This window comes from Budorcas taxicolor, chromosome 23 (genome assembly GCF_023091745.1).
Source record: "Budorcas taxicolor isolate Tak-1 chromosome 23, Takin1.1, whole genome shotgun sequence".
Taxonomy (NCBI): Eukaryota; Metazoa; Chordata; class Mammalia; order Artiodactyla; family Bovidae; genus Budorcas; species Budorcas taxicolor.
Genome location: NC_068932.1, coordinates 21,001,101 through 21,016,233, shown reverse-complemented (window position 1 = coordinate 21,016,233; position 15,133 = coordinate 21,001,101). Strand labels below are relative to the sequence as shown.

Sequence of the window (15,133 nt, the reverse complement as noted above, 5' to 3'; positions counted from 1 at the left end):
CTGGTGAACACACAGTTACGCAGTTCTAGCCCCACCTCCAATCAAGAGGGGTTCCTGTAGACCCTGAGGTTATAGAAAAGAGCCTGAGATTCCATGTAACCTCCAGACATACGAGTGGGGGTAGGGTCATAAGAAATATTGGAGCCAATGTTTAGTTCCTCTGGGAGAGCCCCCAGGCTCTGATCTGAGGACATGCTCATTTCTTAGGTAATTAAGTTGCCTCCTCCAAGACTTCTCAATAAAAGAACCTTGGCTCCTGTTTTTCCTATGAACAGGTTTGCCTCTGAAGCTCTAGCTCTTGGGCCTACAGCAGAAGCACCAGCCCCATAGTCTGTTCTTTCTAACTCAAGGGTCATGCCTTTGTACCTCCATGGGGACTTCTGAGAGTTAGGTCTTCACTACCCTCCTGGGCTAAAAGCACCCGTAGGAATGGGTGCTTCCCTGATTCATGCTGATTCAGAATTTCTACCCACCCTACAATCAGGGAGGAGAAGCAGGCCATCCTGCAGGGACCTGTGGGTGGCAGAGTGGTTATAGCACATCATGCCCACACTCTGAAGTCTAACTTGGCTTCTGGCTGCATGACTGCTGCAAGTTCCTCAGTTTCTTCCCGAGCCTCATTTTCCTCATTTGTAAAATGAAGCCACACTGCTTATTTTGAGGAGATGACATTTACCCAAGATACATAAGGCACGCTACTTGTAGTAGGCATTCAACAAATGTTAGTTCCTCTTTCCTTTCCTTTTTAGGGGGATCCTGTCAGTGTCATGGAGTCAGGCTGATGCTGAGCTGCTGCTCAGTAGTGCCAAGGACAACCAGATCTTGTGCTGGAACCTAGGGAGCAGCGAGGTAGGCTGGCTCTTCTGTGGGTACGCTGGGATGGTGGGGCAATCTCAGCTGCACCTCTGTGCTCTAGTTGCTTTACCTAAGTCAGGGTTTCCCTCTTGGTTATGTTCCCTCACAACAGGTGGTGTATAAACTACCCACGCTGAGCAGCTGGTGCTTTGATGTGCAGTGGTGCCCTCGGGACCCTTTGGTGTTCTCCGCTGCCTCCTTTGATGGCTGGATCAATTTATACTCTGTGATGGGTAGGAGCTGGGAAGTCCAGCAGATGAGACAGGCTGACAAGGTTTGAAGGGCTTGGTGGAAAATGCTGGAGGGAAGGGACTGTCTCTGTTCAGTGGGAGAACAAAGGACATAAGCCTGGGGAGAAGTGGGGATTCCTGAAGACTTGGGAGACTAGGGCCCTGGGTTCGGGAACCCCGGGTTTGTGAACCTTTGCACCAGTGTCCATCCCCTGGAAGGATGTCAGTTCCTGCCCAATACAAAGGAGGCCTTTACCTTGACTCTTGTTCTTGGATGTTCCTTGTGGTATTTCAGGGGAATTGGACTCCCATGCTGGGACTCTCTACTATTTTGAAGAATGAACTTACCCCCCTGTCTCCTATAGATACATTTTGTGTCACCCTTCACTGTAGACATTGGATGCAGTTGGCTTTCCAGGAGCCTGCTGCATGGGCATCCCATCCTTACTACCAGCCCCCTGAAACATGAGAGTCCTGACTTGTGGGCCAGATTGGGTATCTCAAGGATCCCTCCCAAAATGGACTTTGTAGGTGGAGTTCCTGGCTAAGCCACCACTCCACACTGGTAATGCAGGTGTCCTTTTGTCCCCAGATCTCGTCTTCCTTCAGCAAAGGCCAGCCTCTCCCACCATTGCAAGTGCCAAAGCAAGTGGCCCAAGCATCACTGATACCTCCCCTGAAAAAACCCCCCAAATGGATGCGGAGGCCAGCAGGTGTTTCATTTGCTGTAAGTGTAGTGTGTGTGTAGCCTACTGTGTCCGCAGCATGGAGCTCTGTTCTGTAAGAAGTTAATTCTCACTGCCTGAGTCTCAGATCAGGTCCCATTTTATTGCTCAAGCAGTGATTTGCTAAGCTTTCTTCTCAACCCCTTTACCCTGCTTGCAGTGCCAGTCCTGTCTAAAAGAATTGGTTGCTTTTGAACTCTCACTTATGGGGAATTGCCTGCCATTCCATCTGATTTTCCCACATACCTGGACTGATAGAGTACAGGCATGGTTAGAATACAAAGCAAGAACGGAATGAATAGAAAGCAGAGGAGAAAGAATGTAAATCTCCTCCTCTCCTCTGCTCAAAACCTTTGGCCCTCCCCACTGCCATTGCCTCATAGACTCAAGGCCAAATGTACACAGAGCCCCATTTACCTCCAGGGATGGTTAGGGGGTGGGGGTTGTTCTTATTGTTCAGTTTCTAAGTCATGTCAGACTCTTTTGCAACCCCAGGGACTGTAGCACACCAGGCGCTCCTCTGTCCTCCACTGTCTCCCAGAGTTTGCTCAGACTCATGTCCATTGAGGCAGTGATGCCATCCAACCATCTCATCCTCTGTCACCACCTTCTCCTTCTGCCCTCAGTCTTTCCCAGCATCAGGGTCTTTTCCAGTGAGTTGGCTCTTTGCATCAGGTGGCCAAAGCATTGGAGCTTTGGCCTCAGTCCTTCCAGTGAATATTCAGGGTTGATTTTCTTTAAGATTGACTGGTTTGATCTTCTTGAAGTCCAAGGGACTCTCAAGAGTCTTCTCTGGCACCATAATTCGAAAGCATCAATTCTTCAGTGCTCAGCTTTCTTTATGGTCCATTTCTCACATCTGTACATGATTACTGGAAAAGCATAGCTTTGTCTATATGGACTTTTATTGGCAAAGAGATGTTTGTGCTTTTTAACACTCTGTCTAGGTTTGTCATAGGTTTCCTTCCAACAAGCAAGCATTTTTTAATTTTGTGGCTGCAATCACCATCCACAGTGATTTTAGAGCCCAAGAAATAAAATCTGTCACTGCTTCCCCTTTTTTCCCCTTCTCTTTGCCATGATGGGATGGAACCAGATGCCATGAGCTTAGTTTTTAGAGTGTTGCATTTTAAATCAGCTTTGATGCTGTCTTCCTTTACTCTCATCAAGAGGCTCTTTAGTTCCTCTTCCCTTTCTGTCATTAGAGTGGTATCTGCATTTCTGAAGCTGTTGATATTTCTCCCAGGAATCTTGATTCCAATTTGTGATTCATCCAGCCCAGCATTTCGAATGATGTACTCTGCATAGAAGTTAAATAAGCAGGGTGACAACATATGGGGGTTGAGGGACACTACCCTAGACACTGTTTATTATACTGTTCTCACATTCCAAACCCAACGCCTCTCCCAGTGGGGGACAGCAAAGGGAAGGATTTTCCTGCATGTCTCCCACCAACATCCCCTCTTAACCCTTAGTCCTTCTGTCTGTGATCCACTGAGACTCACCTAGGGACTAGGGCCAAGGAGAAATGGAAATCTCTCCTTAGGAAGAACAGGAGTAAGAGGATAGAGAACTTGTGACCCCCCACGTCTCCTGCCCTAGGAGAATAGAGGTTAGCAAACAGTCCATGCTGTCCAACATTCAAAAAAGAATACATATAAGCACTGTGTAAAACTATTGAGTATTATACAAATCAAAAGCTAAGATGGCTGTGTTTAGCACTGACCTGTAGTGTGGATTTTGTGCTGTAAGAATCACGAGAAGAATTCTGGCTAGAAGCACTCATTGAAGAGAGAGAGTAGTGAATGGTTGGGGAGTAGAGCCGTGGTTGTCTAGCATGACTGCAATTGGAATAAACTGAAGAACTTAAAAAAAATTACCAGTGCCTGGGTACCACCTCCAGAGGTTCTTCTTCTTCTTTTTTTTTTTGGTCTGGGGTATAGCCTGGTGACTTTGGATAAATACCCAGGTGGTTTTAATGTGCAGCCAAGGTGAAGAACTGCTGGAGTAAAGGAACTTGACTGGGCTCTGCTTTTGTGCCAGGTGCTTTATACAATAAAGTACCTAATTTGCTGAGAAGGATGCTCAGGTGGGAGTGTTGTGGTGGATGAAGGCATAGAAGCAGGAATGTACTGGGTACTTTGGAGACACAGTGATCACATGAATGAACAGAGAGAACGGTGCTAGAGAGGCAGGTCTGGTCCTGATTTTGAAAGATTTTGTGCATTATAGGCAGAGGAGCTTAAACTCTCTCCTGTGGCCTTGTGAAACCAGTACAAGCTCCTGGATGGCCGTAGGAAAAGGGTGGTAGTCTAGGGCTTGGAATGGAGGAAGAAAATGCTAGCACAGGGCATGGGAGACACTGAACAAGAAAGGGGAAGATTTTATTGTTGCTCAGCTACAGTGGGTAAAAAGACTGTGATAATGATGAGCAGTTTAGTCCAGAGTTACCTGGGATAGTGATAACTATCAGTTGTGTCCAATTCTTTGCAACCCCATGGACTGTAGTCTACCAGGCTCCTCCGTCCATGGGATTTTCCAGGCAAGAATACTGGAGTGGGTTGCCATTTCCTTTTCCAGGGGACCTTCCCAACCCAGGGATCAAAACTGGGTCTCCCACATTGCAGGCAGATGCTTTACCGTCTGAGCCACCAGGGAAGCCCCCTACCTGGGATAGTGATAACTATCATATAACTCTAGGAGAATGATGGTACCAGAACAGGTGAGGAAAGAATGAGTACCATGGACTGTACCTTTTAAGTTAATGGTGCTGAAAGTGCAGGGGTGGTTTTAGGATGTGGGCACATTCACTACTCAATTCCTGATTCCACCCCCAGGAGTTTTCTTTTCTTTTTTTTTTTTAATTGCTTTCCTGTCTTTTAGGGTTGACCAACAGATAGCCTCCCATGTAATCCTGACTTGGTGTTAATTTTTGCCCTCCCCTTCTTGTTTTTCTTTATCAGTTTGGGGGCAAGCTGGTGACCTTTGGCCTCCCCAGCACCCCTGTCCATCAGGTGCCACAGCCTTGCCTCCGCCTAGTCTTTATCAGTCAGGTCACCACAGAACCTGAACTCCTGACACAGTCAGCTGAGCTGCAGGAAGCCCTGGGATCAGGAAATCTCCTGAATTACTGTCAGAACAAGATCCACCAATCATCACTGCAAAGCGAAAAGATGCTCTGGCAGTTCCTGAAGGTAGGAAGCCTGAAGGCTGGCTGCTCAGAAGTGTCTCCCCAAAGCCAGATACCTCAACCTCTGTCAACTACCACCCTATGGCCCAGATTACAGAGGCCTTAACCCTGCTGGGTTTTTTCCTATACAGCACCCATCCTGGGAACAAAATCTTCTTTTTACCAGAGGCTCAGAGACTCTCTGTAGCTAGGGAAACTGAGGAATACAAGTGACGTTGGCCTTTTTTCTACTTTGCTGATGTCCTGGGTACTTTACCAGAGCCACGGTGAAGGCTTCTCCAGTGCCGTGCCATGGGGCAGTAGGAAGGGAAGAGGATCAGCTGGAAGGAGTCTTCTCACCTAGCCATTTAGATTCACAAGACTGCATCAAGTGGTTCTCTCCTGCAGGAGTCCTTGTTGCAGTCCATGCAGCAGCTTAGAGTTCTCCCCTTCAGCTCCTCAGAAGATAGCTCAGGTACAAGAAGATGAGATATACATCAAGCTGGTGTGTTAACTGCCCTAGCTTAGAAGCCTCAGGCCCACAAGGGCCAATATCTGTTTTATGAACTCCAGAAGCATAGCTTCTAGGGTTCCTGCAAGGGATTTGTTTAGTACAAGAGTCCTTGCTCTCAGGGAAGCCCATAGCATGTTGTCCACATCAATTATTAACAGTTTACATAGTTCCAGTCCAGATGCAATTTACCAGTCACAAGCAGTCTTGCCTAGAAACATAGCTGACATTTTACTCTTATCAGGTTACCAGCGTAATAGATCTAGGAAGTCAACTTGAAGGTCCAGTTCTCATGCAGAAGGGAGAAAGGATTTGTTAACACATCTACCCACAGTCCCACAGGAATCAGGTCTGCGGAAGAGTGGAGAGATGGTGTTGGCCTCGGGGGCGCTTCTAGAGCCACATTGAGGGTCCACTAGCACAGATGTCCAGCTGGTGCAGGAGAGAGTCACTCACATTCATTTAATGGACACGTCTGTGTTCTGTGGCTTCCAGGTGACTTTAGAGAAGGACTCCAGGATGAAATTCCTGAAGCTATTAGGACACAGTAAAGATGAACTTCAGAAGAAGGTAAGCTGCTTTCACATCAGAAATACATGTTTGTTGTAGAAAAAGAGAATCCTGCTGGTGGAAACCATCTCAGAATACCTCTTCCTGGGCTTCAGGAATGCATATATGAGCATTTTACCTCCTGGAGTTATTCTGTTTCCCAGGAAAATAGCACAAGGATCTTAGTAAGTCCAGTTGGTGGAGTATGAAGGTGGGAAGAAAAGCTTAATATTTATTTGATCTCGCGTTGGGAAGAGTGGTATTCATATGTTTCTCCCTGCAGGTGGCCACATGGTTGAGGAGTGATTTGAGGCTGGGTGAGAGCCCTCAGTCCAAGGGAGATGACCTCAACAGTAACAGACAACAGGCATTCTCCATACAGGTATGGAAGGAGCCCAGCCAGCCCCATCTAGGGTAGCATAGAAAACCTGCCCTTAAGGAATTTTCCCCTTCCTAGCCCTTCACTTTGTTCTCAATAAGTGCTCAACTTCTGTGGAAGTTTTCAAACTCCTCACTCATTTAGAACCAGAGAGAGACATAGACCTCATAAGCTTTGGAGCTAGGAGTGGAGCTCTTTTAACCATGAAGTATAGCACTTCCCAAACTTCACCTGGTTATTCTTTTAGCTTTACCCATTAAGGGCCAACTCTTTTTTTTTTTTTAATTGAAATATAGTTGATTTACAGTGTTGTGTTAATTTCTGCTGTACTACAAAGTGATTTAGTTATGTATTCTTTTTTATATTCTTTTCCATTATAGTTTATCACAAGACTGAATATAATTCCCCATGCTGTACAGTAGAACCTTGTTTATCCATTCTATGTACATTAGTTCGAATCTGCTAATCCTACACTCCCATTCCATCCCGTCCTCACCTCCTTCCGCCTTGGCAACCACAAATCTGTTCTCTATGTCCATGAGTCTGTTTCTATTTCATAGAGAAGTTCATTTGTGTCATAATTTGGATTTCACATATAAACGATATCATATGGTATTTGTCTTTCTTCATCTTGCTGTGAATGGCACTGTTTCATTTTTTATGGCTGAGTAGTATTCCCTTGTGTAGTATCACATCCTCTTTATCCATTCACCTGTCAGTGAACATTTAGGTTGTTTCCTGTCTTGGCTATTGTGAATAGTGCTGCTGTGAACATAGGGATGCATGTATCTTTTTGAATTATAGTTTTGTCCATATATATGCTCAGGAGAGGGATTCCTGGATCATATGGAAACTCTAGTTTTTTAAGGAACCTCCATACTGTTTTGGCTATACCACCTTACATTCCCACCAACAGAGTAGGAGGGTTCCCTTTTCTCCACACCCTCTCCAGCATTTATTTGTAGACATTTTAATGATGGCTGTTCTGATTAGTGTAAAGTAATATCTCACTGTAGTTTTGATTTGCATCTCTCAATAATTGAGCACCTTTTCATGTGCCTGTTGACCATTTGTATGTCTTCTTTGGAAAAATATCTGTTTAAGTTGTCTGTCCATTTTTCAGTTGGGTTGTGTTTTGTTGTTGTTGAATTGTATGAGCTGTTTTGTATATTAAGCCCTTGTCAGTCACATCATTTGTAAATATTTTCTCCTATTCTGTTTATTGTCTTTTGTTTTTCTTTGCTGTGCAAAAGCTGGCAAGTTTGATTACATCCCATTTGTTTATTTTGGCTTTTATTTCTGTTGAAGGGACAACTCTTAATAGTACTCCCAGAGAGAGCGACTAGGCCAGCTCTCTGTCTTCTGGACTCATTTCCCAAGTAGCCACTTTTGTCCTTCTTTGTACAGACCTCCAAACATACCACCTGGGAAGCCTCGGCCTCCTCAGCTTTCTTTGATGAGCTGATCCCTCAAAACATGATTCCGTGGGAGATCCCCATCACAGAAGGTACCCTGACCCTGAGGGAGAGGAACCCTCTGTGTGGGGGTAGGTGGGCTCAGAGTTCTCGAGACTTGAAGACACTGCCTTCTTGTCCCCGGCTTCCTACTTCCCTTCATGATCGCAAATGCTGGGTGGTCCTGTACCAGTCAGAGCTCTCCCTGGCTAAAGATTTTCATGGATGGATCCTTCATATGAAAGGCCTTCTACCAAGGTATTCTTCATCCTTCTGTCTTCCTGCTTAAAGAACTGTGACCCTCTTCTTGTTGAGCAAACACACGGCACAACTGTGATGCTGCCACGAGTCCCTCCCTTGTCTTGGGTTCTGTCCTTAGAGATTTACCACTGGACCTGGGGACCCCTGGACACCCCTCTGTATTTTGTTGTGAAGGAATGAATCTTGGGGAGTTTGGGGTGAGGGAGACTCAGGGAGGCAGGGTATAGGAGGTGGGGACAGAAAGCACTGGTCTGAGGGCAGGCTGATGCAGAGGGGATGCTCTGCCTGCAGACACGGAGGGACTCCTGAGCCGGGCTCTCCTGCTTGGAGAACTGGGCCCTGCCGTGGAGCTGTGTCTGAAAGAAGAGCGCTTTGCTGATGCCATCATCCTGGCCCAGGCTGGAGGCTCAGATCTGCTGAAGCAAGCACAGGAGCGCTACTTGGCCAAGAAGAAAACCGGAATCGCCCCGGTAACTGACCACCATGCAGAGAGGAGGAGGAGGGGATTACTTGGACCTTGTCAAGTGGCTGTCCGTACTACGGGACTGGCATTTAGAGGATTTGCCTCTCTCTCCTCCTACTTCAACCACCCTTACCTTACCCCGAGCCCCTAGTCAGTGGTCAAATAGGCAGGCTGCTTAGGAGGGGCCTGTCTCAGTGCATCCCTGTGTGACTGCTGCTGCCTGTGCTGCATGAACAGCTGATGGCCTCCTTCCCTCACTGCCCATTACAGCTGCTAGCCTGCATTATACAGAAGAATTGGAAAGACATGGTACATACCTGTAGCCTGAAGAACTGGAGAGAGGCTCTGGCCTTGCTGCTGACATACTCAGAGCCAGAGAAATTCCCCGAGCTCTGTGGTAGGTGGCCCTTGGCTCCAAGATGGAGTGGTGTGACTCTAGCATGGAGTCATTGGACACACTGCGGGAGGAGACAGAGGCACAGCCTGAACTCTGGGAAGCCAAGCCATGTCATCAGGGACTACAGTGCATCTCTACTTTCTGAGGAGGGCATTTATTGTCCTATTTTACTTTTTCTTGTCAAATCTCAGTGCAAAAGCTTTGCCCAGCAGGATTAGCCTCGGTGTTGTCTTAAAGCCACCGTGGCTACTTGTCCCATAGCTCATGGTCCTCTACCTGTTTTCAAACAGAAGGAGGAGAAGCACAGGGAAGCCATGCCATTTTAAGAAGCTTCTATCTCTCTGCAGACAGGCTGGGAACTCGTATGGAGCAGGAGAGTGGCTGGGCACTCACCTCTGAAGCCAGACTCTGTTACGTATGCTCAGGGAGTGTGGAGCGGCTGGTGGAGTGCTGGGCAAAATGCCAGCCGGCTTCATCCCCTATGGCTTTACAGGTACCCCTTCACTTCAGGGCCCTGGTCCCTCCATACCAGGCCTTCAGGAGAGGCAAGCAGTGGCGATTGCAGGGACATCAGAGGCGGGTCTTCTAGGTATCCAGGCTAGAATCAGTTTTAGGAAAGAGGGAAGGGCCCTCAAAGTCTGGGACCTTTGCCATGGATAAGCTGTCATCTTACCTCCTTCTCAGTCAAGGGAGATTGAGTAGCAGCTGCTTAGATATTAACTTCACAATTTTTTCCCACTTCAGGTTTGAGTATATAAGTTTACTGTGTATTTGAATAATACCGAGTTTGGGCCTTCTATGAGCGTCTATGAGAAGTCCTATGAATCTAAGTTGTACCAGATACTCTGTGGGTGCCCACAGAGATGGGCACAGTCACGGGGAGACAAAGTCACACATGAAATAAAAGGATAACAGAATCTGAAATTGAGATGTATTAGCATAAAAGGTAAAGAATCCAAAATGAAGAGGCAGAAATGTACAAGAGTGTAAGACCCAAACAGCTTGGGAAGTGAAGCCAAGTGGCCCTTCTCTGGCTATCACGTCTCTTACATATCATATGTCATCACCTGCTATCCATAGCAGGGAAGTCCTTGGTTGAGCTGCCTGAGCTAAGAGAGCAGGGTGTGCGTTGATGAAGACTGACTGCCCTTTTCTTTGTCCCTCCAGGACCTGATGGAGAAAGTGATGGTCCTTAACAGGAGCTTGGAGCTACTGTGGGGTCCTGATGGGGTGAGCCCAGGCCCTGCCACAACCTACAGAATCACTCAGTATGCCAACCTCCTGGCAGCCCAGGGCAGCCTGGCCACTGCCATGAGCTACCTACCCAGTGACTGTGCTCAGGTGAGTGGGAGCATGTGGAGAGAGCAAACCATTTCTTTCAGTCATCTTAACACTGGCTGAGCACTTCTGTGTTACAGGCACTATGCTAAATGCTAAAGCTCCTGGGATAAATAAGACCTAGTCCTTCAGGAAGTTCACAGTCTCTTGGAGGAAAACCAGATGTCAATAATTTATCCTTCCATAACAGAAGCTTATACTAAGCATTTTGGGACTTCATAGGCAAGGGGCTGGCTTTGTTTGGAGAAGCTGAAGAAGGCTTCTCAGTGGTTTAAAACAGTTGAGTTGGACCTTCAAAGAGAAACAACTAGTAAAGCAGATGTCAGTTTGGCAGGGGAAGGCAATGGCACCCCACTCCAGTACTCTTCCCTGGAAAATCCCATGGGCGGAGGAGCCTAGTAAGCTGCAGTCTATGGGGTCGCTAAGAGTTGGACATGACTGAGCGACTTCACTTTCACTTTTCACTTTCATGCATTGGAGAAGGAAATGGCAACTCACTCTAGTGTTCTTGCCTGGAGAATCCCAGGGATGGGGGAGCCTGGTGGGCTGCCGTTTATGGGGTCGCAGAGTCGGACATGACTGAAGTGACTTAGCAGCAGCAGCTGCAGCAGAGATCTTTTGAGTTCTCTGAGATGGCTAAAATGTGGAGGGTCAGCTGAGGTTTGAAAGCTATGTGGGGCTAGGCTTGTAAGAGAAGATATTTGCTTGTTTTAATTTTACTTAACACAGTCTTTCATTATTGTAACTTTTATAGCTACCAGTTCAGCAGCTGAGAGATCGACTTTTTCACGCCCAGGGTTCTGGTGTCTCGGGCCAACAGTCTCCCCCTTTCCCTTTTCCCCGGGTTGTCGTGGGAGCTACCCCCTACTCTCAAGAGACATCCTCTTCCAGACTGAAATTCCAGTCTTCTCACCAGGTAAGACCCTGCTTATTCAGTCATTCCAAAATGCCTATTAAGTGTCTACCAAGTACCAGGCATGATTGAAATATATTACTTTTAAAATGATGAAAATTCCTATCTTCATAAAGCATCAGTTCAGTTAAGTTCGGTCGCTCAGTCGTGTCCGACTCTTCGCGAACGCATGAGTTGCAGCATGCTAGGCCTCCCAATCCATCACCAACTCCTGGAGTTCACTCAAACTCATGTCCATCGAGTCGGTGATGCCATCCAGCCATCTCATGCTCTGTCGTCCCCTTCTCCTCATGCCCCCAATCCCTCCCCCCAGCATCAGAGTCTTTTCCAATGAGTCAACTGTTCGCATGAGGTGGCCAAAGTACTGGAGTTTCAGCTTTAGCATCGTTCCTCCCAAAGAACACCCAGGACTGATCTCCTTTAGAATGGACTGGTTGGATCTTCTTGCAGTCCAAGGGACTCTCAAGAGCCTTCTCCAACACCACAGTTTAAAAGCATCAATTCTTCAGCACTCAGCTTTCTTCATAGTCCAACTCTCACATCCAGATATGACCACTGGAAAAACCGTAGCCTTGACTAGATGGACCTTTGTTGGCAAAGTAATGTCTCTGCTTTTTTTTTTTTTTTTTTGTCTCTGCTTTTGAATATGCTATCTAGGTTGGTCATAACTTTCCTTCCATGGAGTAAGCGCCTTTTAATTTCATGGCTGCAGTCACCATCTGCAGTGATTTTGGAGCCCAAAAAGATAAAGTCTGACACTGTTTCCACTGTTTCCCCATCTGTTTCCCATGAAGGAATGGGACTGGATGCCATGATCTTCGTTTTCTGAATGCTGAGTTTTGAGCCAACTTTTTCACTCTCTTCTTTCACTTTCCTCAAGAGGGTTTTTAGTTCCTCTTCACTTTCTGCCATAAGGGTGCATATCTGAGGTTATTGATATTTCTCCCGGCAATCTTGATTCCAGCTTGTGCTTCTTCCAGCCCAGCATTTCTCATGATGTACTCTGCGTACAAGTTAAATAAGCAGGGTGACAGTATACAGCCTTGACGTACTCCTTTTCCTATTTGGAACCAGTCTGTTGTTCCATGTCTAGTTCTAACTGTTGCTTCCTGACCTGCATATAGGTTTCTCAAAAGGCAGGTCAGGTGGTCTGGTAGTCCCATCTCTTGAAGAATTTTCCACAGTTTCTTGTGATCCACACAGTCAAAGGCTTTGGCTTAGTCAATAAAGCAGAAATAGATGTTTTTCTGGAACTCTTTTGCTTTTTTTGATGATCCAGCGGATGTTGGCACTTTGATCTCTGGTTCCTCTGCCTTTTCTAAAACCAGCTTGAACATCAGGAAGTTCACGGTTCACATATTGCTGAAGCCTGGCTTGGAGAATTTTGAGCATTACTTTAGTAGCATATGAGATGAGTGCAGTTGTGCGGTAGTTTGAGCATTCTTTGGCATTGCCTTTCTTGGGGATTGGAATGAAAACTGACCTTTTCCAGTCCTGTGGCCACTGCTGAGTTTTCCAAATTTGCTGGCATATTGAGTGCAGCACTTTCACAGCATCATCTTTCAGGATTTGAAACAACTCAACTGGAATTCCATCACTTCTGCTACCTTTGTTTGTAGTGATGCTTCTTAAGGCCCACTTGACTTTACATGTCAGGATATCTGGCTCTAGGTGAGTGATCACACCATCATGATTATCTGGGTTGTGAAGATCTTTTTTGTACAGTTCTGTGTATTCTTGCCACCTCTTCTTAATATCTTCTGCTTCTGTTAGGTCCATACCATTTCTGTCCTTTATCGAGCCCATCTTTGCATAAAATGTTCCCTTGGTATCTCTAATTTTCTTGAAGAGATCTCTAGTCTTTCCCATTCTGTTGTTTTCCTCTATTTCTTTGCATTGATTGTTGAGGAAGGCTTTCTTATCTCTTCTTGCTGTTCTTTGGAACTCTGCATTCAAATGGGAATATCTTTCCTTTTCTCCTTTGCTTTTTGCTTCTCTTCTTTTCACAGCTATTTGTAAGGCCTCCCCAGACAGCCATTTTGCTTTTTTGCATTTCTTTTCCATGGGGATGGTCTTGATCCCTGTCTCCTGTACAATGTCACGAACCTCAGTCATAAAGCATAGATTCAGTTATTTTTAAATAGCTGTTTATTGAACAACAGCTAGGCACTTAGAACAGAAAAGTATACAAACCATGATCCTTGCCCTTAATTTGCTCATAGTCTACTAAAAAGATAGATATGTAAAAATTAACTACAGTAAAATTCATAAATGCCCTGATTGGGATGTGATAAAAGAGCCCTGAGATCATACGGAAAGCAATTTACTGATATTTGATCTGAGTCTTGAAGATTGAAAGTTATTTAAACAAAGGAAGAGGGAAGAAAGGTTATTTCAGACGGGGGGAATGGCATCTCTCAAGGCAGTAAAGGGAAAGTAAGCAAAGCCTGTTTGAGGTATGACTAACATTTTAACTACTTTACAAAGCAGGTGTTTGTGGCAGTGGAATGAGTTAGTTGAGGCTGGGGTAACAGTATGTGTAGTTAGGTCAAGAGAGACCTGGTATTTCTGTGTTCAAGAGTTTATAGACTTGACCCTGAAGGCATTCTGGAGCTATTGAGTGGTCTTATGCAGGGGAAGGATTAGCTATGTGTCTAGGAAGGGCAAAGCTAGAGACGGTTAGGAGCATAGCAGGAGATGATGAAGGAATGAAAAAACTAGAAAGTGAGGTTGGATTTGAGATGTTTAGTAGGTAGAATTGACAGAAACTGATGATGGTGTAGAGGACAGTGCCCAGATGGATAGGATGCTGTTAATTTATGAGACCAGGAGCCTACCAGAAGGGAGCAAAATCCAGGAAGATTGTAGATAAAGATATTAGGCAGGAAAATTCTGATAATTTATCCTGTCCCATCTTTTAATTTCCACCCACAGATTTCACTGGTTTTACATGTCCTTATATGTGTGTATGTGTGTATAACTGTGTAAGAATTTTTCTTTTCATCTTTTTAATAGTCCTTCACAGAGCAACAAAAAAATTAATTTTATAAGGTCCAATTTATAAAGTTTTCCTTCTGTGGTTCATGCTTTTCATGTCAAGTCAAAGAACTGTTAGCCTAGTACAAGGTCCCCTAAATTTCCTACTGTTTTTTTCTAGAAGTAGTTTTAAGTCCATGTTCCACTTTGGATTAATTTCTGTGTAAGTGTAAAATTTGAGTCAAGGTTTATTTTTTTGCCAGTGGATATCCAGAATCATTTATTAAAAAGGCTATCCCTCTTCCTTTTTTCCCGGATTACATGCCTTGAATTTCTCTTGCCTTTTTGTAGTATTAAAATGAGAATGGTGAGTGTGAACACCTTAACCTTGTTTCCAGTTTTAGAGGGAGAACATTCAGTCTTTCAGCACCAAGAATAATGGTAGCTCTAGGTTTTTGTAGATGCTGTTTGTGAAGCTAAGGAAATTCCTTCTTTTCCTGGTGTCCTGAGTCATGAATCAGTGCTGAATTTTGTCAGATGTTTTTTCTGGATCATTTTGTATGATCAAATGATTTTTCTTCTGATATGGTGGATTGCGTTGCTTGATTTTTAAATATATATCATGATACACATTCCATGACCAGAAATAAATCCTATTTGGTTGTGGTATGTTATTTTTATATACATTGCTGAATTTGATTTACTAAAATTTTGCTGAGGATTTTTGTGCCTCAGATTTTTGTGCCTCAGTTTATGGGAAATATTGACCTATAGTTTTATTTTGTGGTGTTGGTATCAGGGTAGTACTGACCTCATAAAGTAAATTAGGAAATGGTCCTTCTATATTCTGGAAGAGATAATGGAACCTTTGTGTCAATTCTTTGAGTGTTTGGTAAAATTTCTCCAGTGAAAC

The 15,133-nt window shown here is 45.1% G+C and overlaps 1 protein-coding gene across 3 annotated transcripts in view; it reads left to right on the top strand.

Annotated features, from left to right (window-relative positions):
* Window positions 1-15,133, top strand: part of SEC31B (SEC31 homolog B, COPII coat complex component) — a 30,475-nt gene that overhangs the window by 10,750 nt on the left and 4,592 nt on the right. For all 3 annotated transcript variants that reach the window (XM_052660633.1, XM_052660634.1, XM_052660635.1), the window contains 12 exons: window positions 750-849; window positions 968-1,129; window positions 1,678-1,812; window positions 4,774-5,004; window positions 5,986-6,060; window positions 6,323-6,421; window positions 7,826-7,925; window positions 8,425-8,603; window positions 8,867-8,993; window positions 9,341-9,486; window positions 10,161-10,334; window positions 11,086-11,247. In XM_052660633.1, coding sequence (XP_052516593.1) covers window positions 750-849; window positions 968-1,129; window positions 1,678-1,812; window positions 4,774-5,004; window positions 5,986-6,060; window positions 6,323-6,421; window positions 7,826-7,925; window positions 8,425-8,603; window positions 8,867-8,993; window positions 9,341-9,486; window positions 10,161-10,334; window positions 11,086-11,247 — 1,690 coding nt within the window. The remainder of the gene's footprint in view (window positions 1-749; window positions 850-967; window positions 1,130-1,677; window positions 1,813-4,773; window positions 5,005-5,985; window positions 6,061-6,322; window positions 6,422-7,825; window positions 7,926-8,424; window positions 8,604-8,866; window positions 8,994-9,340; window positions 9,487-10,160; window positions 10,335-11,085; window positions 11,248-15,133) is intronic.